This window comes from Macrobrachium nipponense, chromosome 7, assembly GCF_015104395.2.
Source record: "Macrobrachium nipponense isolate FS-2020 chromosome 7, ASM1510439v2, whole genome shotgun sequence".
Taxonomy (NCBI): domain Eukaryota; kingdom Metazoa; phylum Arthropoda; class Malacostraca; order Decapoda; family Palaemonidae; genus Macrobrachium; species Macrobrachium nipponense.
Genome location: NC_061109.1, coordinates 80237048 through 80265001, shown reverse-complemented (window position 1 = coordinate 80265001; position 27954 = coordinate 80237048). Strand labels below are relative to the sequence as shown.

The following is a 27954-nucleotide window of genomic DNA, read 5'->3' as shown; positions in this document are numbered from 1 at the left end:
TATTTTTCCTAACTGCTATATACAAGCTTGAGGTCCTTTAAATCTCATGGCACCCCTTATTCTGATACCTGGGCTAAAAGCAAATTGGAAGGTTTACGTTCAGGTGGCGGGACTCCTGCCAACCGAACTGTAGTTAAACTACCTAACCACCTTGTTTAAAAGTCTAGTGGCTGTTTTCCAGCTTCACCGAAAGTAATTCCTATTGTAAACGACCTCAGGTTTGTATAGTAGTTTGGAAAAATACAATATACTTTAAGACATTGTCATTTTATTTATATTTTGAAGGAGGAGAGGAAAGAAGTGGATGATGGAATGATTGAGGAGATTAATCACATGGTTAACAACATGAAGGAAGGCCAAATTAAGCAGCTAGAGAAAGAAGTCAAGGAATGGACTAGGAAGTTGATGAGAAAGGTATGAGTTATTTTCATTTTCTTATTTGCATTACGTATACTTAGTGTTTTATTAATTCATGCACCAAATTGTATTTTAAACCTTAGTGGACTGGTAAAAAATCAATATGCAGCTCCTCAGTCCGGGTAAACTTTGAGTTCGGCCAATTTACGAAAACACATCAATGGAAAGAGGAAGATATGCAAATGCACATGGTGAAGGAAAAATTCAAAGCATGAGTAGTTGAAAAGGACTATTTACAACCCCTTGTTGGGCCTCTTTTACAAGACAATCATAAATTTTACCAATGTCTATATGTTTTTTCTAATTAATTTTGTATTTTGTAAAATTATAATTACAGTTCACACAATATCAATACAGATAAGAAATAAAATCAGTAACAAATTCTTAGCATATTTCTTTGAAAAATATTTACATAAATTTACCAAGAACAAAGATTCCGTAACTTTTTTAATTGTACATGTTTTTTCTAATATTTCTTTGCACTTTTCTTTGCAAAATTATTACAGCCACATACTATCTTAAAAGACGAACAAAAACTAAAAGCAACACCTTCGTATATATATGAGCAAATTTACAAAGACACCATGTGAGACAGACGCAGTACATTCTCCTTTGAAGTCAGAAGTAGAACTGAAGTTCTGAGATCCAGATTTGTGAATTTACCCAGTGTAAAAGTTGCCATTAGTAAATTTATGGGCTATAGAAGTATTGGCACCTCTTTCCCACCCAATTCCTTTCAAATCGATGATGCTTAATATTGCTTCTCTACTACTCTTGAGAAGGTGTCCATCCATTAAAAATTAATTATTCTTAATAGGATTTTGCACTAGAAACGTGAAAGTCTTGATACAAGTTACCAACCATTTAGGTGTTAGTATAAGTTATGTATTAAACCATTACTGTAACATGCCTAGTTTGCATGATACAACAGAGACTATGTCCTGCATGATGCAATGTTGAAGCTCCTTAGTTCACCAGATGAGACTGACATTAATGTAGTCCTTTGGTTTGTAGCTGAGAAAAATACAAATTCCGTTGGAATGTTTTGTACATCCTAAGGTGTGCTTACAGTTTGTTGGATATGTGATGAACCACTGACTCCAAACATCTTGCTCATTGATGTAAGAGCCTCAAGCAGCCAAAGTTTAATGCCAAAATGCACAGCAGGAACTGTCAGAACAATTAATGCATGTTCCCCTCTATGAATTTGTGAGATCGTAGATCAACACGGTCCACCCATCCAGAGAATTTGCTTTACTGTTTATGGTGCTGTTGGCTGTAAATTTCTAAATCAGGTTAATGGTTGATGCCTTCCCAAAAGAAGTTGAATCTGGGATGCCCATGGTAAAACTCTGGTATCCAGTAACAACAAAGTTTCTTCACTTGCTAGATAAGTTGCTTGATTCTAGTTAGTACTTCCATTCCTCTAGACCCTGACCTTCCTTGTCTGTTAACAAGCAGCTGGATGCTAAATTGCAAGGGTCAGTAAGAGATTTATTTTATGTATATACTGCATTTAATTAAGTAACTTACCTAGTAATTACATAGCTATCAGTTTCAAACTATCATGGCAGCATAATTTCATAATTCGCACTAGCACTTCATTTGTTTTAGTGTAGATGACTAGTCCCACCTACTAATGGGAATACTAGGAACGATTTAGCAGAAAACCTCATTCTGTTTCTGCCAGTCTCAATGTAAACATTGGATCTTTGCAGCAGCTTTATTTATTTATTTTTTTTTTTTTTCATTATTTGCCGGCTTTCTAACCAGATGTCAGTAATGTATTAGCTATGATTTATGATTTCGGGTATACTTCAAGCTTATAGCTTTCAGGATCAGCATTTTATTGTTTTGCTATTAATCTGATTCAAGTTTATCACATTTTGCCACAGTAGTGAATTTCGTTACTGAATAGTGTCATAAACATGAACGTTGCGTTTGCTACTGAACCAATATTTTCGGTAATGAAATACATACCTGCAAGTCTTAGCGTTCCATGAGAATTGATGTGTCTGTATGGGGTGCTCTGTGTACCCAAAAACAATTATTGTTAAAGAATTAACTAAACATCTTCATATCACACTTTCCTGAGCTGAAAACTGATAAGTTTAAGGGCAGAATGTAGTAAGGAGAGAATTTCACTTTGTTTTTGGTTGCATTAGGGTTTTGTGGATGATTTGGCTGTCAAAGTCAGCTCCCAGTGCCCAATAGTGCTCGCCAACTTCCGAGCTCTTGGCTTTTGAGCTACTAGCTTGCCTGACACCATCTAGCCTGGCACCATCTATCCTCTGGTGCCAGCTAATTGGAGGGGTTGCTGTGGTAATGTTTAACACTCGCCCCAGTTCTATACTGACACCTTTTATTTAGGTGAGCGAGTCAGAGACTTCTGACATGTCCAATTTAGCAGTTCTCTGGTATCATAGCAATATTTTACTAGAAATAGTGCTAAAGAGGACACATTTCACTGGGCGACACGGCTTCCTCGCCCAGAAATAGATTTTTCCTACGTCAAAATCCCTTTTCTACCCTGCTACTAGCCCTCATATTTTTTATCCACTTGCTCCCTCACCTGCTTCCTTTGCTTCCTTCCCGCACCTTTGCCAGTCTTGTATCTTGGTTAACAGAAATTAACCTTGTAATAGTGAAGGAGGTGATTGCTCGTCCCGCCGACACTCCTAGACAAAGTTCCCTATCAGACCCCTAAACCTGAGAGGAGACAAACTGGAAGTCCAAGGGAGGTCAGTGGGGTTTACCCTCAGGTAGTTGGCCCCCCCTCAATCGAGCCTATCGCTGCTGGTCCTAGGTCTTAGAGCCATTAGAAAGGCATCCATAGGTATGTGCTTTCCAGTGCAGGCTAGTGGCACCAATGGCGCATTTTCAAGTAATTAGTAATTCTCAGCCACTGAAAAGGTTGTTTCAGCTGCTGAATTGTCCTAGTGCCCAACAGTGCAGATTCCATCCATGCGATTGTTTTATCAGGCACTGTCGACACTGCTTTTGCTGTACTAAAGTAGGTCATGCTCATACTTTTTGATTTCACTTTCTTTTTTCTTAATGTATCTCAGCACGCTCTCGTTCACATTAAAATGGCGGTCAACTATTGCAAAACGTTTGCCCTCCTTCCTTCAGCATATCAAGAACTGTCACTTTGTTGAGCTTCATTACGGTCTTCTTTCTCATAGGCTCTTTGCCAGAAGCCTTTGAAGGAGCAGGGCGCTTTTTAGGAGCCATTTTCAGCACGATTCACATGAATACTTGCTGATATGTACAGATTTGAGATTAAGTCCGCCTATATCATTAACTCTACGCAGTGAGGCTGTTTAGGGAGAGATGTACGATACTCATAATTCCATCTTCATGAGATGGGTCTCATGTTTCAACCAGTCAACTCCAAGTGTACAGCCAATGAGCTCCAAGGAAAATGAATGCTTCTCCTAGATTGGCTGCTTAGCAGAGGACAGACAATAGCGTGTTGGGTATCATTTCGTCTGGGTACTGCTCTTAAGAGGGCATCACGGTGTCCTAAGAATTGTTTTACTTGCAGAAGGTTGGCTTGGGTTAAGCATCTTTTAAGAAAAACAAATTATTATTGAAATTTTGCTGTTTGCTTGAACTTTTTAGAGAAATGTAATACATATTTGAAAATTAATAACTTTTTTTTCTTAATAAAAAATTTATTTAGTTATGAAAATATGCTTAGTACGCATGCATGAAAATACAGCATACCACAGACAAATATACATACCCTGCTATTCCCATTGTCTTGTATTTTAGATATGCTCTGTGTACTCATAGCATCATCTTAAAACACTTTAAGTACGTACATATAATATTTGAAAATCATCTTAAAACAAAACATTTCATAAAATGTACAGTGTGCGCAGAATATCAGTGCGCATACTGTACCGAATTGACCCAATACGTACAGTGCAACATTCTCTTGTTTGTACATTTCTTTGTGGTTGGTAGGTATAGTACGTAAACTACTATGGACTAAGAATTATTCTTTAAAATGTCCTCTAAACATTCTGCTTTTCCTCAGGCTTCTGGCAAAAAGCCCAAGTGTCAAAGGCCCTTACAGTTAATGAGAGCTGAGGAGAAAATAGACATGATTGTCATTTTAAGAGAGGGCAGAAGTCATAGAGAAGTAGCAGCCCATTACCGTGTGACTGAAAGTACAGTCGCCTGCATTGAGAACGAATATGAGGAGGGCAAAATACTTGGGGAGGTCATTCTTGGAGAACTTGCTGCCAATTGACCAGGATTTTGAAGAATTTTGTGGTCTACAAATTGTTGCCATGGTGAAGCAGTGGCAAGGTTCTCTCCTATCAGTTAGGAGGACGGGTTCAAACCCCGCCGCTCACTGGTGGTTTGGGAATGACGCCATTGCATAAACCCGGTGGCCTGCCAACCTAGCAGCGTGAAAACTTGATGGTGAGTAGAATAGGTATCAGCTCTCTGGCTGGGGGTTTAAACTGTGGGCCTAGCAACACACTTGCCACATGTCTTAGGCATTGGGACCTGTCCCCGACTGGCTGTCGGCCAAAGAAACAGGAAATCAGCACCTGCCCTATGAGCCTCACAGAGGCCCAGGAGGACTTTAACTTTAACAGATCGATCAGAAAAGTCAGGCAGGTACAGACAATGGTAAAGTCATAGGATAAGAATGAAGAAAGGGCCACAAATTTCATTATTACCATTAATGAAATAGTGAAGCCCTATCATGCCTTGTTTGTGCAGATGTACAATCACCTCAACAAGATGATGCTTCCCGAAATCTCTGACGAATTGCCTCCTGAAGAAAGTGAAGAGGCACCCTCAAAGGATATGTAACTCCTCCACCTTGCTGTGCAGTCTATCTTCATCATCATTCATCAAGCAGCACAGCTATAATATCATCATCAACATTCATACCAGTAAGGGCTGTATGATTTAAGGGGGCCGGCCGGCTAATGATATTTTTTAAGGACAGGACTTTGATATTCATACTGTTATGACCCTTCACAAAGGTCTAAACATCAATTCAGAAAAACTGAACCACTCATTATCTTTTCAACAGGTGTTCTCTAAGTTAGAGTCACAGAGAGTGAAATAACCTACAGTGTGCGCATATTAATAGTGAGGGATACAAATACCATAAATAAAATCTTTAAGTTTATTACAAAATTTGCTAAAGAAAGAAATGATTAACAGAACCTCTAAAAATACAATAATAAATGAATGTCAATCACACAGTGAAAACAAAATTAAAGCAAATCTCCTACACCATTAAAGATAGCACATAAACCATACATACCAAATAAAAGGGGGTTCTGAAAGAAACAAGAAATGTCGGCCAGATAGAAGCCTAACGATTTACAAATCTAAAGGAAATCCCTTCCTCTAACACACGGTGGCCACCAAAAGACTAAACCTCCACAGAGATCCTAGAGTGAACAGGAACTGCTGAAACTATGGGCATGGCATCAGCAGATAAACATGACAGGAACTATTCGTCCCAGCACGTTCAACGTCCGAGTAGACAAAGGCTACTAGACAGGGACAGCCTTATGAGGTCCAAAGTCAGGCCTGACTATAACACAACGGCCTCACGTCCCACAGCATCAATAAAAATGTGATGACTTATACCTGCACTCGGTGGGGTCCCCCAGGCAAATACTGGCCCAAGGCTACAGCAAGAGGAGAAGTCGCAGTGATGTGGACGACTCCAGCTCCAAATAACGAAAATTCTTCCAGAATTACGGAGTTGTACTTGCAGTAGTCCAAAGAAGTTGTATATCACGAAAGGCCAGAAACACACTGCCTACCAAGGCACAGGGACTTCCAAAGTCACCTCGGAAATGATCCAAGGAGACCAAAAACGGGACTCTGAGAATAACAAGCCAAGGATCAAAAACAGGAAGGGAAATTCAAAATAACTTGGAGGAAGAAAACTTAAATCCCTGAAGGGATACTAAAGTAAACAAAAAATAGGGTAAACTAAAGCTAATTACAAACAGAAAAGCATAAAGTTCTAACACCTCCACACCTACCAAAAAAAAAAAAAAAAAAAAAAATTTTATACAACAATAAATTGACATATGGTACAAAGTTTATGGAACAATATTTCCCTCATAAACATACATCTGTTAAAAGGTTAACAAAGACAAGAACGGCTTAACATTACTAAAAGAAGCATAGCATAAAGAGTTGGCTTACAAAAATTTTCCTGAAAGAAAAAATATATACATACATATACACACAACACAGATAACACAGGTTACGGCTCAATTCCTCACTTCACTAAACCGTTTCTCTGGTGTAGAGTCAAAAGTAACCATAATTGTCCTGGTTTATATCACAAAAGGCACCATAACAACAAGTTCTGGGAAATACCTTTCCCCAAAAGGTTCTCAAACTAAGTGACAAAACCACTCACACATTGTGAAATATGATTACAATTCCAAAACAGTTTCATTTCCACTGAGGATAAACCTGAAATCTTAAATTAACATAATGGGTTACATTGCCCTAACACTCATAGATAATGAGGATCCAACTCTCCTTACTTCTCTAAACACCTTAATAATATATAGTTCACCATCACCACAGCCTTAAATCTAATTTACAGTAAACCTTATTATCACCATAAACAGTGTCAAATTTTCTGTGAGAACGATCGACAACACCAATACAATTTACCATAAGTCACAATAACTCAATCCAAGAAAACCTACAAAAACCGGTTCTCCCTCCCTCACATCCCCACTCAAAACCATGTCAAAAATTCGGAAACGACGAGAGAAAACAAATCACATACGTTAATCCAGCCACCAAAGAATTCAAACCCCCATTTGAGAAAGGGCATCTGCCAACACATTGTCTTTACCAGGGATATGTTTGATTTGTAGGTCCCATTCCTGCAACAATATACTCCACCGAGCCAATCTTTGATTTTTATTCTTAAACCGATTGAGAAACGTCAAAGGGTTGTGGTCGGTTAAGACTAAGATAGGAGAATCTGTGGAAGAAAGATAAACATTAAAATGATTAATGGACATAATTAACGCCAAAGTTTCCTTCTCCACAGTAGAATATTTCCTCTGCGGAGGAGTCAACTTCTTTGAGAAGTAGGCTACCGGGTGTGATATACCTTGCTCATCCTCTTGCAAGAGCACTGCCCCAACTCCAACATCACTTGCATCTGTAGCAAGTGAGAAAGGAATGCTAAAATTGGGGGCTCTCAATACTGGAAAGCATTAATAAAACATTCTTGAGGGACTCAAAGCCTTTGAGTCTCTCCAGTCCAAACAAAAGCCACCTGTTTTTTAAGAAGGTTAGTAAGGGGATTTGCAATGTCTGAAAAATTTTTCACAAAACGCCTATAGTACCCAACTAGACCAAGGAATCTCCTAACATCCCTCCGGCAGGAAGGAACTGGCATCTTCTCTACCACCTCCACATTAGCTCTTTTTGGAGCCACCTTTCCATTACCAACAATATGCCCTAAATACACTACTGCTGCCTTAGCGAAGTCGCATTTACCCAAATTCACAACCAAACCAGCTCTTCTCAACACTTTAAATTGAGCTTCCATGCGTTCCATATGAGTGTTCCAATCATCACTATAAATTACAATGTCGTCGATATAAACCATACAACCTTCCAAACCATAAACCACAGAATTCATTAACCTCTGAAAGGTTGCGGCAGCATTCTTCAACCCAAATGGCATCACCCGACATTGAAACAAACCCTGAGGAGTGACAAAAGCAGACAAAGCCCTGGCACATTTAGTTAGTGGCACCTGCCAGTAACCTTTAAGAAGGTCAAACTTACTAATGTACTTTGCCCGCCCCAACCGATCAATACAGTCCTCCACCCGAGGCAGGGGGAAACTATCGGAACGGGTCACCTCGTTCAATTTCCGATAGTCTACACACATCCTGTACCCTCCATCAGACTTTTTCACCAATACCACAGGTGAAGACCAAGGACTATCACTCGGTTCTATGAGACCATGTTTTAGCATATACTCCACTTCCTTGGCCACCACCTCACTTTTCATAGGATTCAAACGATAGGGGGACTGCTTGACTGGAAGGGCATTACCTATATCAACATCATGCTCCAAAATTGATGTACGACCAGGGACATCTGAAAATAGATCTTTGTAACGATACATCAACTTTTTCAACACTCTACGTTTCTCCATATCCAAATGCATAACTTTACTCTCAAAATTTACCAATGAATTCTGATTATCAGAAGGCCAACACTCTTTGTCAACTAATTTACTCTCATCAAAATTATCTGCAAAAGAATCATAATCAACATTATTACAACTTCCAACAAAAGCCATAGGAATCGCATTTTCCCTATCTACAAATTTCTTTAATATATTCACATGGCAGAGTTGATACGGCTTCCTGCGCTCAGGAGTCTCCACCAAATAATTAACTTCATTGACTCTCTTAATTACCTTCCAAGGACCTGATAAAGAAGCCCTTAATGAATCTCCCGGTAAAGGCAATATCACCAACACCTTTTCGCCTACAGCGAAACTACGAGGCTTGGATTTCTTGTCAAAATAATATTTCATTTGTTTTACCTTGGCTGCTTTCCAAACTTTCCGAGCAAACTCCCATGCCTTAGTCAATTTCTCACCAAGTCCAGACACATAGTCCAACAAATTCATATCAGGACTGTCACCTTCCCAAACTTCTCTTATCACTTCCAAAGGACCACGAACACTGTGCCCAAAAACTAAGTTGAAAGGAGTTGAACGAAAAGCGAATAATAGATATGGAAGTTCCTTATCCCACTCGGACCCATGTGCCAAACAATATTTCTTCAACATTGACTTCAACGTTTGGTGGAACCTCTCTAGCACGCCTTGAGACTCCGGATGATATGGGGATGAGGTGACGTGTTTAATCCCCAACTCAGCCATTTTTTCTCTGAAGTACCTACTGGTGAAATTAGAGCCATTATCACTTTGGATTACCTTAGGCAACCCGAACTTTGTAAAGAAATTTATTAACACATCAACAATTTACATACTCTTGATCGTACGGAGGGGAATAGCCTCAGGAAAACGGGACATCCTATCTATAATGGTAAAAATGTATTCATTCCCACTCCGTGATCTAGGCAAAGGACCAATTACGTCGATTATCACCTCTGAAAGGTTCTGACACCAAAGGAATTGGGATTAACGGCGCCTTTGGAATCAATTGATTAGGTTTTCCTACCTTCTGACAAATACCACAACCGTTGACAAACTTCTTCACATCAGATTTCAAACCGGGCCACCAAAAGTTGGATAGAAGTTTCAACGTTGTCTTCCGAATTCCGAAATGCCCTGCCAAATGATTTTCATGAGCCACAGACATCAATCTCAATCTGAAATCAAAAGGAACCATTAACTGACGAACCACCTCATATTGGTCATTATCCACCTCTTTAGGCCTACTGCACCTGTACAGAATTTTATTAATTATTCGGTACTGAGGCACCGTCAAATCAAGAAGAGGGCCAGACTCCCTGGGTAAATTATGGAATTCTGTCTTCTGTGCTTTGATAAGCTCTTCCCTTGTCCAATTTGGTTTAACTAAATTATCTACTACATTATCACTACTACTGCTACCACTACCACTACTTTCTAGACTACTTAAATCTAAATCGGTTGTTGACTCTGGAGCGTCAACAACCCTAGCTAATGAACGAGTGACCACAGAAATTTCGGGATTTACCATCAAAATAGGACAAGTTGTGTTTTTATAACCTATGTCGTTACCCAAGACGACATCTACACCTTTCACGGAATTTTTCCACAATAGCCAATTTAACGGTTCCAGAGAATGACGGACAGTTCAAACAAAAAACGCCGATGGGATAAGACTCCACTGAATCTGGAAAACCTGTCAAGATTACAAATTCTTCCTCAGAAGCTTCAAAATCAACTGGCAGCGCCTCTCTCAGGATTAAGGATTGCGCAGCACCCGTATCTCTTAAAATTTGCACCCCCCTTTCCAAGGATGAACCAACAGTTGCCACACAACCCTCAGAGATGAATTTACCAAAACTGCCACCTAGTCATTGATTTCCCGTTTTGGTTTTAACAGACTCAGCTTCATTGTTTCCTACACCCATTACCGGTCTTTGCTGAAACTGTCGAGACTTCTTGAAAGCGAAACACCTACTTTTAACATGACCCCTTTTTTTTTACAAAAGAAACAAACTATACCTTTCCCAGAGTCATAACTATCCCTGCCTTCCTGGAAAACACATTATCATTATTATTCCTAGAAGAAACATTATTATTATTCCTGGAAGAGACATTATTATTGTTCCTGAAAGAGACATTATTATTATTCCTGGAAGAGACATTATTATTATTATTCCTGGAAGAGACATTATTATTATTATTCCTGGAAGAGACATTATTATTATTATTCCTGGAAGAGACATTATTACTACGGCTAGACTTATTCCAACCAGACATACCTTCTGAAGTAATATTCTGAAATTCAACTTTGTGAGACAAAATATATTCGTCGCTAGTTACAGCCACCTCCTGCAATTTATCCAGTTTTAGTTCTTCCAAATGAGATTTTAACTTATCAGGAACACATCGCTTAAATTCCTCAATTAACAATAATTCTTTCAACTTACGAAACTCTACTTCCTTCGACTTAAACCAGTCCTCGGCAAACTGTTGTTTCCCCCTGGCAAACTCTACAAAGGTTTGATCATCAGTTTTCTGCCAGTTCCGAAAACGCTGTCTATAGGCTTCCGGGACCAACTCATATGCCTTTAATATAATGGCCTTAACGTTCTCGTAATCCGAGGCCAGACTCTCATCCAAGGTTACATACCTTCTGTGCTTTCCCAATAAATTTACTCTGTATTAAGGTAGTCCAGTGCTCTACTGGCCACTGCAGCCTAGCGGCCATTCTCTCAAAGGACACAAAGAACTCAGCTACATTAGATTCTTGAAACGTGGGAACAAATTTCAATGCCTGTACCAAATTAATCACTGGACCAAGAGATGACTCAGGGGAGGACGGCGAGGGAGAAGACGGGTTAGCCCCCCATTTTTCTCTTTCGAACTGTCTTTCTTTCTGTCTCTCTCCTGCCCTAAACTTTTCCATCTCAAACTCTAAAGTCTGCAACTGAATTTGCCTTTCCAACAATTCCACAGTTACCACCGATTTCACCTCCTTATCACCATCTGGTTTTACAGACCTAACATTTTCATAAATGGTTAACAATAACAAACTTTTTTTTGATAGAGGGGTCAAACTCTAAGTCCAAATAATTAGCCACAGTAATCAATTCATCCCTATTTAGATCAGCCAACCTCTCTTCCCAGCCTTCTCCACTGATTATATCCAAAATAGCAGCAGCCGCCATTATGAAGAAATAAAGAAAACTTACAAAGCCAGATACAAATACCTAGAGGTGCTAGACCTATGCCAATAACCCTCAAAATTAATACCGCACACTGAGAACACCTTACAGGATCGGAAATCCTGGCAATAAGGTCGCCAAAATATGTTATGACCCTTCACAAAGGTCTAACATCATTCAGAAAAAACTGAACCACTCATTATCTTTTCAACAGGTGTTCTCTAAGTTAGAGTCACAGAGAGTGAAATAACCTACAGTGTGCGCATATTAATAGTGAGGGATACAAATACCATAAATAAAATCTTTAAGTTTATTACAAAATTTGCTAAAGAAAGAAATGATTAACAGAACCTCTAAAAATACAATAATAAATGAATGTCAATCACACAGTGAAAACAAAATTAAAGCAAATCTCCTACACCATTAAAGATAGCACATAAAACCATACATACCAAATAAAAGGGGAAAAGGGGGTTCTGAAAGAAACAAGAAATGTCGGCCAGATAAGAAGCCTAACGATTTACAAATCTAAAGGAAATCCCTTCCTCTAGCACACGGTGGCCACCAAAAGACTAAACCTCCACAGAGATCCTAGAGTGAACAGGAACTGCTGAACTATGGGGCATGGCATCAGCAGATAAACGTGACAGGAACTATTCGTCCCAGCACGTCAACGTCCGTAGACAAAGGCTACTAGACAGGGACAGCCTTACGAGGTCCAAAGTCAGGCCTGACTATAACACAACGGCCTCACGTCCCACAGCATCAATAAAAATGTGATGACTTATACCTGCACTCGATGGGGTCCCCCAGGCAAATACTGGCCCAAGGCTACAGCAAGAGGAGAAATCGCAGTGATGTGGACGACTCCAGCTCCAAATAACGAAAATTCTTCCAGAATTCCGGGGGGAGTTACGAGTTGTACTTGCAGTAGTCCAAAGAAGTTGTATATCACGAAAGGCCAGAAAACACAACTGCCTTGACCAAGGCACAGGGACTTCCAAAGTCACCTCGGAATGATCCAAGGAGACCAAAAACGGGACTCTGAGAATAAACAAGCCAAGGATCAAAAACAGGAAGGGAAATCCAAAATAACATGGAGGAAGAAAACTTAAATCCCTGAAGGGAATACTAAAGTAAACGAAAAAATAGGGTAAACTAAAGCTAATTACAAACAGAAAAGGATAAAGTTCTAACAATACCACTTAATAAGGTGACTTGGGACATCTCCAAACCGCATATGATTTTCGCCTCTGACCTTCGGTTTTGTGACGCCAGGGCGATTTATCCCGAAAATAACCATTTTTTCAAATATCTCCTCCCTTGATATTTAATATTAAGACCTAGGATTACTACCATATATAGACCTGATGTAGACCTCCAATCAAATGGGGAGTTTTTTTTCTAAAAGTCATTTTTTTGCTAGATATGGATTTCTCAAAATGGTAAAAAAATAAACCCTATAAATCACGAGAAAAAAATTTATAAAAAAAAAGACAAAACAAAAATTGGAAAAAAGGGCTCTATTTGATTGTTCTATAATGTCTTTCTGAGTTATATACCAAATTCCAATGTTATAGCTTTAAAACTAAGTGAAAAGATAGATTTTGAAGGTCAATAAGTATAGTTTTGAGATACGGGTGTTCAAAGTTTTCCTTCGTATTTCTATAAAGACAATGTTAATAAATAATTATTATTATGAATGTATATTTCTTTTTTGTGTATTAATAAACCAAAACTATTTTATTTATCATAATTTAATCATAAATGATGATCCCTTTGCTCATATATCGTAGCCTGAGGCACTGCTTGAGGCAAGATGGGGCACTCCGTATGGAACTCTCTCTCTCCCCTTCACTAACTCGGCTTATTACAGCGAATTTTCTTCTTCTGTATGTTAGCGAGATGTTTTCCTTGTATTTTCCTCTTTGGCATGATGAAATTCTTGCTGAAACAAAGATAAACAAACGTAAATGCAAGGGAATGTCAGAGGTGAAACTCGAAGGTGTACTCTTTTTTTACACAGACAATTTAATAAGTCATGATTATTATGAATTTCATATTCCATTTTGGGTATTAAAAAACCAAAACTATGTTATTTATCATAAATGAAGATGTCTTTGCTCAAAGATCGTAGCCTTGGGCACAGTGTGACATGTGCTGTCAGGCAAGAAGGGGGCATTACTAGGCAACCCTCCCCTCTCTCTTCACTAACTATGCGTATATTATGATATTCTGTAATAATACTAGAGCGATTTTTCTTTGTCTGTATGTTAGCAAGATGTTTTCCTTGTCTTTTCATCATTGGCATGATGAAATTCTTGCCAAAACATACATAAACATAAGTAAAAGCAAGCGAATGTCAGAGGTGAAATCGAATGTGTAGAATACATACTTGAAGTTTGTGCTTGCACTGATGGTTGGACTTGGTTGGTAGCTGACTGAAGTCTCTCTTCTTGACTCTTCTTGACTCGGGGAATGTCTACAGATGCCATTTCTCCCAATTTCTTTGACATTATCAAAATTTATGATAATAGAAGAAATACAGTGGTACCTCGAGATACGAAAGGCTCAACTTACAAAAAACTCGAGATACGAAAGCAAATACGAAAAATTTTACGGCTCTACATATGAAAATTGCTCAAGATACGAAAGGTTGTTGCTGTCAAGTCCGATATTCGCCCGGACCACCAATAACAATTTTGAAACTCGCGCGCCGCCAACTGAGTAGACTCGCCACCATCCTCCCACTCTCCTATTGGTCAGCATCTCTCCCATGATGCCATCATGCATCGTACGTAGCGGCGTTTTCCGTCAGCCATTGCTTCTCACCAGCGTTATCGTACGCACGCGGATTTCGTTCGTTCACATATACGATTTCGTTGTACTACTTTATCGTGTTGTGTGATAACTTAATTAGTATACTACATAACTTAATTATGTACAGTATAGTCATGGGTCCCAAGAAAGTTGCTGAAGTTCACAGAAAGAAGAAAATGCTTTCTATGGAGACAAAAATGGAGATAATAAAAAAGTATGAAGCTGGCATGCGGTTGAGTGTGATCGCTAAGGAATATGGCCAAAATCCGTCGATGATAGGCACCATCCTTAAGCAGAAGGAAGCCATCAAAGCAGCTACACCTTCCAAGGGCGTGACTATTTTGTCCAACAAGAGGAGCCATGTGCATGATGAAATGGAGAGGCTTCTTCTTCTATGGATTGAGGACAAAGAAATTGCTGGCGATACGATAACCGAGACGGCAATCTGCCAGAAGGCCAGCGCTATTTTCGTCGATTTGATTGCCCAAGCCAAAGACGACGGAGGAGAAGGGACATCAACGGCTACCCCAGAGTTCAAGGCTTCTCATGGGTGGTTCGAAAAATTCTGTAAACGGACTGGCATCCATTCGGTGGTGAAGAAATTGAAAATTTGTAAAATATGTAGATGGTGAAGAAATTGAAAATTTGTAAAATATGTAAAGTATAAAAAAGTTAAAAAAATTTAAAAATCAATAAAAGACAACAAAAATTTAATTTAAAGTTTTTTGTAAAGTTAAGTGTTACAGTTTTGTTAATGTGTTTCGTAAAGTTTAGTTTATGTTTTCCTGACATTTTTTTGTGTGTTTCGTAAAGTTAAGTGTACGTATCTGCTGTTTGTCCTCCTCCTCTGTCGCCACTTTCGGAGATAGCCTCACTCGATAGGTAAGCTTCCACATTTTACTACATACGTACATATGTACGTACAGTATTTCTTGTATACCATGTGCACTAATACACTTTATTTACAGGTACTATGTAGTACATATTAGCAGTACATAGTATTAAGTTAGGTATTGAATTGTCCAAATTGTTGTAGTATTTCATTGTTTATAGGTCAATTTAGCTTTATAATGAAATTTACTGGGGTGGTTTTGGAGGGCTTGGAACGGATTAGCCATTTTACATGTAAAATGCGGTTCAAGATACGAAAAACTCATGATACGAAGGCCGCCTCGGAACGGATTAATTTTGTATCTCAAGGTACCACTGTATTGCATCTTTTTGTACGGATCAATGTTTTAGGCTTATTGAGTTACGTTAACTAATTACCCTGTAACTACGAAAGTAAGAGGAATTTTGATGAAATATTTCGTATACGTATTATCAATTGCCATATGAAACTCCGTGAATTTTTTCATGACTGCATTTTTCGCCCTATACCACCATATACTATAAGGGTTCCGGCCAGCCCCCTTAATATTGTTATTATATGTAATGTCAGATATACAGTAAATAACATGAAAATACAGAATATTGCTGTAGGAAAAAATTTGCATCCATGAATAGCAGGGACCCACGAATAATTTTATAGATATGTTTCACAGAAAAACCTGTGAATGAGCGAGTCCTCCCGTGCATAATTTTTAGATAGGTTCCACAGAAAAATCCACAAACAGGTGAGTCTGCAAATACCAAGAACGTGAATACGGGGTCCACTGTTTAAAAACTTTTATTTAAAAATTTAATCTTTTACTTTTACCTGTACAAGGAAAAATGAACCCTCTGTTTTGATTGGTCATGTAGATGTGTCCAATGTTTACTCTGTCCATGTAGAAAATGAAATTAATGTTAATTGTCACTGATCGAAAGGGTATTTTATACTGGTTGAATGAAACTTGATGAGGACCCCTGTTGAAGCATGGAAACAAGTTTCACAGTAGGATTTCACATGGAGCAGTCTTTCTTGGTATTTGCTTTCATACAGGAAGAACCTTGCTAGTCTTCAAAAATCTCAGAATGAGAATGAGAATGTCTGGCGTAGAAGAAATAGTATTGAGCAATTTCTCCTATCACACTTTAGAAACAAGTTTTGTTTCTGTATTTGTCGTTACTCTCTTTCCTGAATTTTTTTTATAAGGTTTTGTCTTTGAATGTCATTTCTTCTTGTCACATGTACTGTGATTTGAAAAAAATTATTACACATTTAATTCTTGCTTCATAACCAGGTGTGAAATACTGTTGTTCAGTTATGTTATTGTTGGCTATTATGTTTCATGCTTGTATCTCAGGAAACATAAATGTTTTAGACAGATGATTTAGGAATATGTATGGAGTGTTAGTATTAAACCACTTTCAAATCACTACAGCATATGAGGTATTGTATTTTTAAAGATATTTTGATAGTAAAGTTATTATTATATATCAGATTGTAATGTTACTTTTTAAAAATGCTGTTGTTTGTTTTGGTTTTGTAGGATGTTGACCATGAAATGGATGATGAAGAGTTAGAAGAGGAAGAACAAAAGTTTGAAACTGCTTTTTCATCTTTTATGGATGCATTGGATAAAGCAGAGAATAAGCTGTCTTCTGTAAGTAGCATTTAATCTACGTTAGTGTGTTGTGGTACTCGTATTATTGATTCCAGAAGGTTGATATTTTCAAGCCTGAGAGAGTTGTAATCCCTAGTAACATTAGAAAATCCTCTGTAAATATGGTTCATACTCCTATATTGCATATTTTTTGTACATGGTGATTCACTTACAACAAAGGGACCTTGTAATGTAGCAGTTTACTAATACGGCTGGGTGAACATTGGTAACATGGCTTGCCATAAAAATGATTTTAATAACCTACCAACAACATGAGAGTAATTCTGCCCTGAACAGCAGACACTGGTAACAACCGTATAGGAATTAGTAAACCATAAGGCCTGGAAAAGCATTTGATAAAGGGAAATAGACAGTAGATGTGAGGATTTATAAACAGTTAACCTTAGGAAATGAATAAAAGAGTCACCAAATTTTAGGTGTCTTAGTCTCAAATATTTTCCCATATATTTTTCAGCCGAACATCATTTGTCTTTTATGTTCTAAAAATGCTTGTTGTATAAGTAGAATCTTAATGGTCTTATTGTCTGTTAAGAAAGTTTTTGGGTTTTTCAGTGAAGTTGTATTCTGATACCAGTCTGTACTGATACTTTCACCCTGTTTTTACCATTCAAAAGTAGTGAAAATTCATTTCAAACATTTACCCAGTGTGTACTTGCAAAGTTTTTACCATAAGAAATAACTGAAAATGGATTAATCCGTTCTTGACCACCAGTTATTACTCTAACCTTGTCTTATTTATATAAAACATTAAACACAAATTACAATGAATATTACGTACCTAATTAGACAGAGTTTTTTTTATTTTTAAATGTATATTGTATCAAAATAACTGGCCCACGCTCAATGATTGACTGAGTGCCGTAGGCTAGGCTAGGTACGTAGTATGTACCGTACAGGATAGGCACAAAAATTGTTGGTATTAATAAAAGATTGAAAAATCGAGCCTAATTGTTACAGCAAATTAATAAAATATTAAAAATAAGCCGAATCATGTCTGTTATCACAAACTTAAGAAAAATGCCTATGTGACATCATCAGCTTGTAAACCAGCCACATCACCAGCTTGATGGCCTATCACAGTACATAAAATATAAATGTTTACCTTCTGTATTAATTTATTATAAATTTCATACAGTCTATTGGAATACTGTATACAAAATCACTTTTAGAATATCTCATTACATGTTATGATATTAAAATAGTTTTTTCCATAAAATATCCTTGTAAAATAGGGGCCATTTTTATAGCCTCTTTATGGTTTAAAAACATACCATATGAATGCCTGTGACATTCACTATCGGCGGAGTAATACACGTTTGAAGTAGGTCCCCATGACTTTACACGTATTCATTTAAAATTTGAAAGAATCCCGATTTTATGGATAACTGGGGAACTATCAATATCACAGAACCCTTCAGTTTGATTATAAAATACTACCAAAGAAATATTTCCCTATAGTAAGTAAGAAACAGTACGACTGGGAACTATGAATAATGAGCACCATAAGTCTAAGCATGAATGGGAACTATGAATAATGAGTAGACTGCAAAATGTTTTGGAGGCAAAAGTATTGTCTGAAACTGGCAAATACACACATGTACTTCATTTAATCTACATACGTTTTATAAATAAAGTAACTGCAGTTCTTAGACCCAGTTTTGGTCATTTACGAAAGAAACACATTTCTGCATTAAATTCCATTTGGCAACTAAAGACGGTGATGATATCAGTAAAACGAAATCAGCTGATTGATTTAAGAATGTAAACAAAACCAGAATACAAATGTTAGATCACTCTGTTCATATTATAATACGATAATATGGTATAATACATGCAATATAATTAAATACAGTAAAAGAAGAGTTTTATTAAAATTATCATTATTCTCAATACATGCCTATTATTGGACTTTTGCTAATGGATATCTGTCAGTGCAACAACCTAACCAGGGGACACTCTCTCTCTCTCTTCTCTCTCTCTCTCTCTCTCGCTCTAACTCTCTCTATAACGTAATATCATGAGGATGGCACTCATCTTCCACTAAGAAATATCTAAAACTCCGAGTTTTAGAATTACAGATGGAGCAATTGTAAACCTGTACCAACATAAACAACCAAATCGAGAAATGGCTGATTTCCAATGTCATTTACCATTTTCATTAAAGTTACGTTGTTAAACCCTGCTGATTTTCAATTGTGGCTTCCAAAAGTAAAATTAAATACATTTTTACTCATTCTTTATGCAATGGACGTCTGAAGAAAGAATCTCAGTAAATTGAAACTGCAGGTTACAGCTGAGGCTGAATAAAAAGAATAACGGAGCAGGAAATATTGATGTCCAGAACTGGGGAAATCACACTTAATGCTTATGATTGTGCATGTTTTAAACCCAACTTTGTCTTTTACAAGAAAAAGTATCTCCAGATTTCATGTCTTCCAGCAGCTAATGGCAATGAAAATATTGATAGTACATAATCAGCCAAGATTTTGAGAATGTAAACAGTATCAAATGCAAATGGCATATGATGACCATGTTTATGTTCTGTAATACATTTAACTTTTCCAAATGATCATTTTCTCCAAAAAATATTCAGGCTTATAAAGTGTTTTGGTTTTTAGAATTACGGATAGAGATCGTACACTTGTGACAAAGTGAGAGCTTGGTCATCCTAATGTCTAATTATGGTAAATACTGTAATTACAGTTGTTTTGTTTACAGTATCAATTGTTGTTTCTAGTGATTCACTTGTATTACCTACAGTTATCATTATTACAGATGTTAACTATTGACACAACTGGCGACACTTCAGGGACTAACCTATCATTAACCCTTAAACACCGAAGCGGTATTTTAAAAATCGTCTCCCGTATGCCGGCGGCGTTCGCGAGTGAGCGCAGAAGCGGAAAAAATGTTTTTTTCAAAAAATCACAGCACGCTTAGTTTTCAAGATTAATTGTTCATTTTTGGCTCCTTTTTTTGTCATTGCCTGAAGTTTAGTATGCTTGAAGTTTAGTATGCAACCATCAGAAATGAAAAAAATATCATTATCATATATAAATATTGGGATATATGACAGCGCGAAAAAAAAATTTCATATATAATTGTATACAAATCGCACTGTGAGCAAAATGGTTGAATCTAACGAGTTAATTTTTGTTGTTGTATTGTACACTAAATTGCGATCATTTTGGTATATAACACATTGTAAAACAATCAAGGCAACACAGAGAAAATATTATCACAAAATGATGCATGAATTCGTAACGCGCAGACATAAAAAAAAGAAGTTTTAAAAAATTCACCATAAATCGAAATATTGTGTTATAGACTTCCCGTTTGTTGCAAAATGAAGGTAATTGATTGAATATTACTAGACTGTAAGTGTTGTAGCTTACAATTGCAGTTTTCGACCATTTCGGTTGAGTTAAAGTTGACCAAAGGATGAATTTTTTCTATTTATCGTTATTTATATGAAAATATTTAAAAACTGATAAAAGTTACAACCATGGGTTGTTTATTGTTGTATTCTACATAAAATTGTGGACATTTTCATATATAAAACTATGTAACGGCTAATTTAAAATGGTGCAAACATTACGACAATCAGACGAAAAAATTTCTTATTTTTTCAGGAGTTACCACGCGGACGTAAGGAAAAAGTTTATTTCATAAATTCACCATAAATCGAAATATTGTGTTAGAGACTTCCAATTTGTTACAAAATAAAGGTAAATATTTGAATATTACTAGAATGTAATAGTTTTAGCTTACAATTGCGTTTTTTTACCATTTCGGTCGAGTCAAAGTTGACCGAAGGTTGAAATTTTGCCACATTATTATTTATATGAAAATATTTCAAAACTGATAAAAGCTACAACCATGGGTTGTTTATTGTTGTATTCTACATAAAATTGCACACATTTTCATTTATAAAACTTTATGTAACAGCTAATTTAAAATGGTGCAAACATTACGACAATCGGACAAAAAAATTTCTTATTTTTTTCGGAAGTGTTACCGCACGGACGTAAGGAAAAAATTTTTTTTTCATAAATTCACCATAAATTGAAATATTGTGCTTGAGACTTCCAATTTGTTGCAAAATAAAGGTAAATGATTGAATATTACTAGAATGTAAGAGTTTTAGCTTACAATTATGTTTTTTTTACCATTTCGGTCGAGTCAAAGTTGACCGAAGGTTGAAATTTTGGCATTTATCGTTATTTATATGAAAATATTTCAAAACTGATAAAAGCTACAACCATGGGTTGTTTTTTGTTGTATTCTACATAAAATTGCACACATTTCCATATGTAAAACTTTATGTAACGGCTAATTTAAAATGGTGCAAACATTATGACAATCGGACGAAAAAATATATGAGTTTTTCAGAAGAGTTACCGCGCGGACGTAAGGAAAAAGTTTTTTCATAAATTCACCATGAATCGAAATATTTTGTAGAGACTTCCAATTTGTTGCAAAATGAAGGTAAATGATTGAATATTACTAGAATATAAGAGTTTTAGCTTACAATTGCGTTTTTCAACCATTTCAGTAGTCAAAGTTGACCGAATGTTGCAATTTTGGCACTTATCGTTATTTATATGAAAATTTTTCAAAACTGATAAAAGCTACAACCATGAGTTGTTTAGTGTCGTATTCTACATAAAATTGCGCACATTTTCATATATAATACTCCATGTAACGGCTAATATGAAATGGTGCAAAAATTATGTCAAAGTGACAAAATAATTTCTTAGATGTGTCGCTGATGCTTTTTAGTGCGAGGAGAAAGAAATTCGTGCTTGCGCACCTGGGTAACGATTGTAAACAAAACAACACCTTGATCCGTGAGCTCCCAGCATCCCCCAAGGCGCGTGATTCAAAAGTTTTTGCCTAGTAGGCCTATAACTATTTTTCCGCTAATTTAAAAAAAAAATTTTTATATCGACGTATATATGTCCAATCCGCACCCTACAGACAATTTATATCGACGTTTAATACGTCCAATCAGCATTAAAGGGTTAAAAATCTTGCAGGATTTAAGGTTGTCACATGAATGCCTCTCATAATTTTCAATAATCTCCTTAAGGTCAGTTATGGTTCTTACAGTTTTCCTTTTCTGTTTGTCTGCAATGGCTGTCTTGGGACCAGTGATTGAATCAAAAGTACAGTATTATAGAAAGCCTCAAAAAGTAAAGAAATACTTTTACAAGGGTGTACTACTACTTGCTCAAAACAATAGCAGCAGAGCGATTAGGCTTTAAACGATACAGTGACTGACCAAAAACTTGTTGTTTACAAGAATCATCTGATTCAATGGCTCAGATTCCGGTTTTTTGTTTGAGCTCTGATGCAAAATTTACTCAAAATTTTGTGTTGAAATCCGATTGTCAGGTTCTAGTACAGTTGAGGACTGGGACTCTACTATATATTTTGTAATTATTTTCCTGTTGATATTTATATTTTTCTTATGAAATAAGGTACACTATACCAGGTGACAGAGGTCTGTCATTTTTGCTGAGAATAAGATTTTACCTATAAATAGTGCATTTTTTATCAGTTTATCAGCTAATGTAATTACTGTACATATATTTGCTCTGCAGGCAAAGAAGGAAATGGAAACTTTAGAAAAGCTTTTGGATAATCAACTGAAAGAAATGGAAATCCTGAAACTCTTTGAAAATGAAAATTCTGACCCAGAAGATTCTTCTAAAATTGATGAAGAAAGTGATTCCTTGGATACTCAAGAGAAAGCATCAGAAATTGCCCAGGATGATGAAGGTGAGTAGCATTGCTAATTGGGAAGTTTGCTATGTGGCAGTGGTGCAATAATAACATATTTTTCATCTGAAGGGGAACCTAAACAGTGTCAATGTTATCCCATCATATTTTATATCAGAAGTTTTCCTACAGGCTGCTCTATGAACAAGAGCCCGTGCTGGCATAAGGCCAGTTTAATCTTCAACAACAGAAGTTTTACCCTTAGATCCATTAATCCACTTTTACCATTTCATTTTTTCAACATTGGAGATGATCCCTTCAGAGTAGTGTCACTGTATGTCTAGAGAACAAAATGAATGAGTTACATGAGGCAATTAGGATAAAGGAAAGCAAAGTAGAACTAAGACAGAATTAGTGGAGCAGAGTTGTTGGGAAAAAGTACAAATGGTGATACAGGCAACAGATTTGGCCCAAAAACTCTTATTATCCCCATAAATCAAAATCAACCTCTGGCCACCGCAATATGTACGTATATGGCTATTTCCAAGAAGGCTGACACTTTTCCAAAGTGACGGCAAAGTTGTTCTATATTTCAAACATTTTCATTCCATAATCTTTCAAAAGTTTCATACTGTCCATATAATGATTGTGAATTTAAATTTGGCATTCTTACTATCTTTAAGAGATAAACTGAACTGCCATTAAGAGATAAACTGAACCCATCTTTCCAATATGGCCACCAAAAATATAAATGAATATATATCTTGATAGATACCAATATGTTCCATGTATCAATCAGTTTTAGCAAGTGCAGCTGCAGAGAGCTGTGCAGCTAACTCCAGCACTTGCACTTGCCACAGCATTCCTTCTTGCAGCCACACTTATTTAATTCTTGGCAAGATTCTGCCACTACTTTCAAATCTGTCCAATACGGAAACCAGGCACCATCAATCTGTTGCCATCCCCAGTGTCTTGGACTGGGCAAAACTGTATGACATACTGAAGATTGGCTCCAAATGTGCCCTGCTTGAAAGGTAGCTAAGGGAATGCAATCATAAGTTCTTTGCTTCCTTGCAAAGAGACCAAGTCGAGTCCCATTTACATCTTTATATGAACTGTTTTTGTCATACATTACTGCCACGAACTCTTCATTGATTTGGAGGTCTTCACTTTCCACAGCTGGTGGTGTTGAACTTAGTTTGGTGAAGGTGGGTGTGGCATGCTGAAACATAGCTCATTCTTTGCCTTGCCAACTTCTTCCGCTTTCCATGAAAGGTAGACACTGTGTAACTTCTACTGAATGCATTGAAAAAGGAAGGGCTGAGGTTTTTGGTCCCATGGCCGCTGCAATTTCATGGATAAAAAGCCACTTCATGTCTTTTCCTCTTCCAAATTTAATCCATTGTGTGTCCAAACCAGTTTTTTCCATGCTAGATGCTGCTATGATGACAACATCAGTATCTGCCTCTTCATGAGTGCAGCCTTGTAGGTCAGCAGTGTATTGTTCAGCTTTGCTACAAAGTGTAGCATCCCCTTTAGTGACAATGCTTGTTGTATCGTGTACTCGAGATGAAGTGATAGTGTCTGCCAAATATGCAAATAGTTCAGTTTTGTTCTGGTCATTCCTGAGGAAGTTGTCCCGATTGCTGGGAGTTTTGAGTGCTAATCACTTTGCAGGGGGAACTCCTGTGCCTCTTTTGTCTTGTTTGTGCTTTCATACTGTCTGTCTTATAAACATTGAACACAATGTCAAATACTATACGGGCTTGTTTGTACTTCTGTATGTGCTTCTGTACCTTGGGCAGGACTTCATCTTTTGCGTAAGAAGACTCAAATGTAGACCCCTTTGTTGGCATCAGAGTGCTTATAAGAGTTGCACCATCCATTATGATATCAGTGCTAGGCTCATTGTCATGGATGTCTGATGCCTGCTGTTCTAGTAGAGGCAGCAGCTGTGACTTGGTGCCTCGATGCATTTGCCCATTCTTTGCCAGGGATGTTCAGTAATTTTTATTTTCATGTTTAAAGAACTCATTTAAGTCACACTGGCTGTTCTGGCATGATATGAAAAGGTGTGAGAACAGATTACAGTCTTCCTTTATTGTTTGCAGTGACTGTTTGCCCTTGGACTTTGTAGCAGACATCTTGTGACTGAACAGTAAATTTTTTTCTTGTGTACTGGCTCATAGAATTTGCTGGGTGTCTTGAGTCTCCCAATAAAGTTTGTGAATTGTGCCTGTCCAAGGCTCTTCATAGATCTCAAGGATTCACTAACTTTGCTGTCCATAACTTCATGACTATCTAGTACAGTCAGATCCACTGAATCTTCCTCAAAAGAGTTGCCTATTTCTTTGATTACTTTTGCTAGATTATCAACCATTTCAAGAAACTTTTTGTGCAAAGTTTCAGTTTTATCATGATGCTTACCCTCAGCTTTTGGATCAGCATCATTTTTAGTCTCAAATTCATCAATCTGGCAACTTTCTGGCTTCCCCATCTTCTTTCACATTAGCTTTATTTTGCTTGCGCACCAGGCCTACAGCCATTGAGGAAAATGGCCGAGTATTTTTGTTGCCAGTGAATTATCCTTATGTGAATTCAACAAATGTGTCGTCTTGGAGAGTCGCCACGTCTCTCAAATGAATTGAAAGCCACCTGGCACAATGTACATGGTCTAGGGCAAAGAAGAAAGGAATGAGTTCCTGCAGCATGTCTTTGTACAGATTGAAACTGGACTCCCTGTATGACCTGATGAAAACAAACACTAGAAGTTCTAGCTAAAGCACAAGATTCCAAAAGTAGAATTGTGGAGACACTTGACTCATTTTCTGATCCAGCTTTCACAACTTTGCTCACTTTCTTCTTATGCCGGGCTAGACATGTCTTCTTCGCATGTGAAGCAGAGATAAACAAATCTACAGTTCCAGGAGTAGCTATTTCTGCTTCTGCAAGAGCACTAGTCCAACCACTGTCTTTCAAGAGATCACCAAGAATTTTGAATGCTGCCATTTCTAAATGCATCTCTCCAAACATAACTGTATCACCATACTGCAATGGCCATTCCCATTGGATCTGCTTGGCAATTGCAAATAGTGGCTGATCAACCACAAGAATTGGGATTTAGCCAGGATTGAGATACTGTGTGGTTATTTTATATTTCATCATTGCAACTGAATGATCTGCCTCTTGAAAACAAGGCAACATTGATGACAAGCTTAAATCAAAGGGGGCCTGTTGCTTCTGAGAAGCATGATGTACTGCCCAAGAATTGGACACAGCATTTTCACTCCTGTACGACAGACTGAGTTTCTCAAGCCATCCATACTCAAGAGAAATATGCTTAGACAGCACAACTTGTTGGTATCCTGCATTCCACAAGATGAAGGGAGGGGATTCTCATGTTTAAAGTGAGCAGGGGCTACATTCGTGCAATATTCAGAAAGAGAAGGAACTTTTTTTTTTTTTTTTTTATTCCACTTTGGATGATTTTGGCCAAGTTTCTGTCGTCACCCCTTTTCATCAGTGCTCGGATGCTGAAACAAAGATATGCCTGTCCCATGGAAGAATGTTTGTGCTGTTGTGGCACTTGGATTGTGGTCCAGATTGTCAACAGCACAAGTTGTATAGAACCCTTTTTTCATAGTGTAGTGGGACAAAATACTACTTCCTCAACAGCCCTTGCTACAACTGCTTCTCCCAACCCTTTAGTCAATTCCAGAACCCTGTTGTAGCTGATGCTGGTTCCATGTAGATGATGTATCAGTTAATTTATGCTTTCTAGTTTTTGCAAAGACCAGGAGACCAAGGTATATTGGAAGCAGAGGTTCTCTTGACTTGGAAAGTCTGGTAAATGTTGAAGATGCTGGAGTCTTCCGACATTTGAGGTGCAAAATTTGTTCTAAAGCTAGATCAGTAGATGATGTTCCATATGTAAGTTGAGATTTTGTATCACCACTGTTTTAGAGCACACTTACAAATTCCAACAAACTTGGTGGTACACTTTCTCTTTTAGTGTCTGCTGTTAAGGTTCCAACAAATCCTTTCTCATGTTCCATCATCTGCTCCCTCTATATCTGGCCTGCTTTGCCCACGAAAAGTGCATCATTATAGTCACATACCATGGCTAGAGCTTCTCCCACTTTCCTTTTGTAGGCAAGTCAAATCTCTCCTCCCTTTCTGAAGGTCTCTAGTTCTGGGATACAGGCAAGTATCTTCTTTCAACTGGGTTCGGTGCACAAGGGAAATATCGACATCTAGCTGTTCCAGTCTTTCTTGGTACAAATCATAAACTACCATCGTAAAATAGCAGCACCCATCTATAGTCAACTGAATGTCTCTTATGTACATCTCAAGCTCAGCAAAAGCATTGGCACATGCCTGTTGTCTGTATGGCCCATAGGCTGAGGGTTTACCGTTTTACCACATATATAACATATATGCGCTTTCAGATATGGGATACAACTAGTCTTAGATATGTCATAATCATACCTCTAGCCTGAGCATTCATCCAATGCTGTTTAATTCCCGTGTGACCTGTACACCTTCTGGAGGACTAAAGCCCCATCGTCCTTGGCTTGGCTCGGCTCCCCTGCACCGGCACATCCTGTCAATTCAGGTGCAGCTGTTTAACTTTGAATTTGGCTAGTTAAAACAGCATTTAGGAAACTAATGACAAATATCTACCATTAGCTAGCATTCTGAGTCTCACAGCTATAGCATCAACCAGCGTGCACTGGTAAGTTAAGTTCACTGACACTACACTATTACACTATTGCATTTAATTAACCATTTCTCTAAAATGAGTATGAAAATTAATCAAGTGGGGTTAATTGATTTCTAATCTGCAAAGAACAAACTGATCAAGCTGAAGTTACCACAAATCAATGTATTACATGACCTTTTACCTCGTATATAAACTTAAGTACCAATTTTGACATTTTTGCCGGACATTTATGATATAGTGACAGCCATCTCGGATACAGGCGGCCCTTGATTAGCGGCAGGGGTTCCATTCCTGGCTGCTGACGATAATTGGTTTTAAAGCCTA

At 37.5% G+C, this 27954-nt stretch overlaps 1 protein-coding gene across 1 annotated transcript in view; it reads left to right on the top strand.

Moving 5' to 3' along the window:
- The window catches only part of LOC135217632 (protein OS-9-like), a 209487-nt gene that overhangs the window by 89606 nt on the left and 91927 nt on the right, over nt 1-27954 (top strand). Inside the window, 3 exon segments of the mRNA XM_064253598.1 lie at nt 286-414; nt 17049-17162; nt 22790-22967. Coding sequence (XP_064109668.1) covers nt 286-414; nt 17049-17162; nt 22790-22967 — 421 coding nt within the window.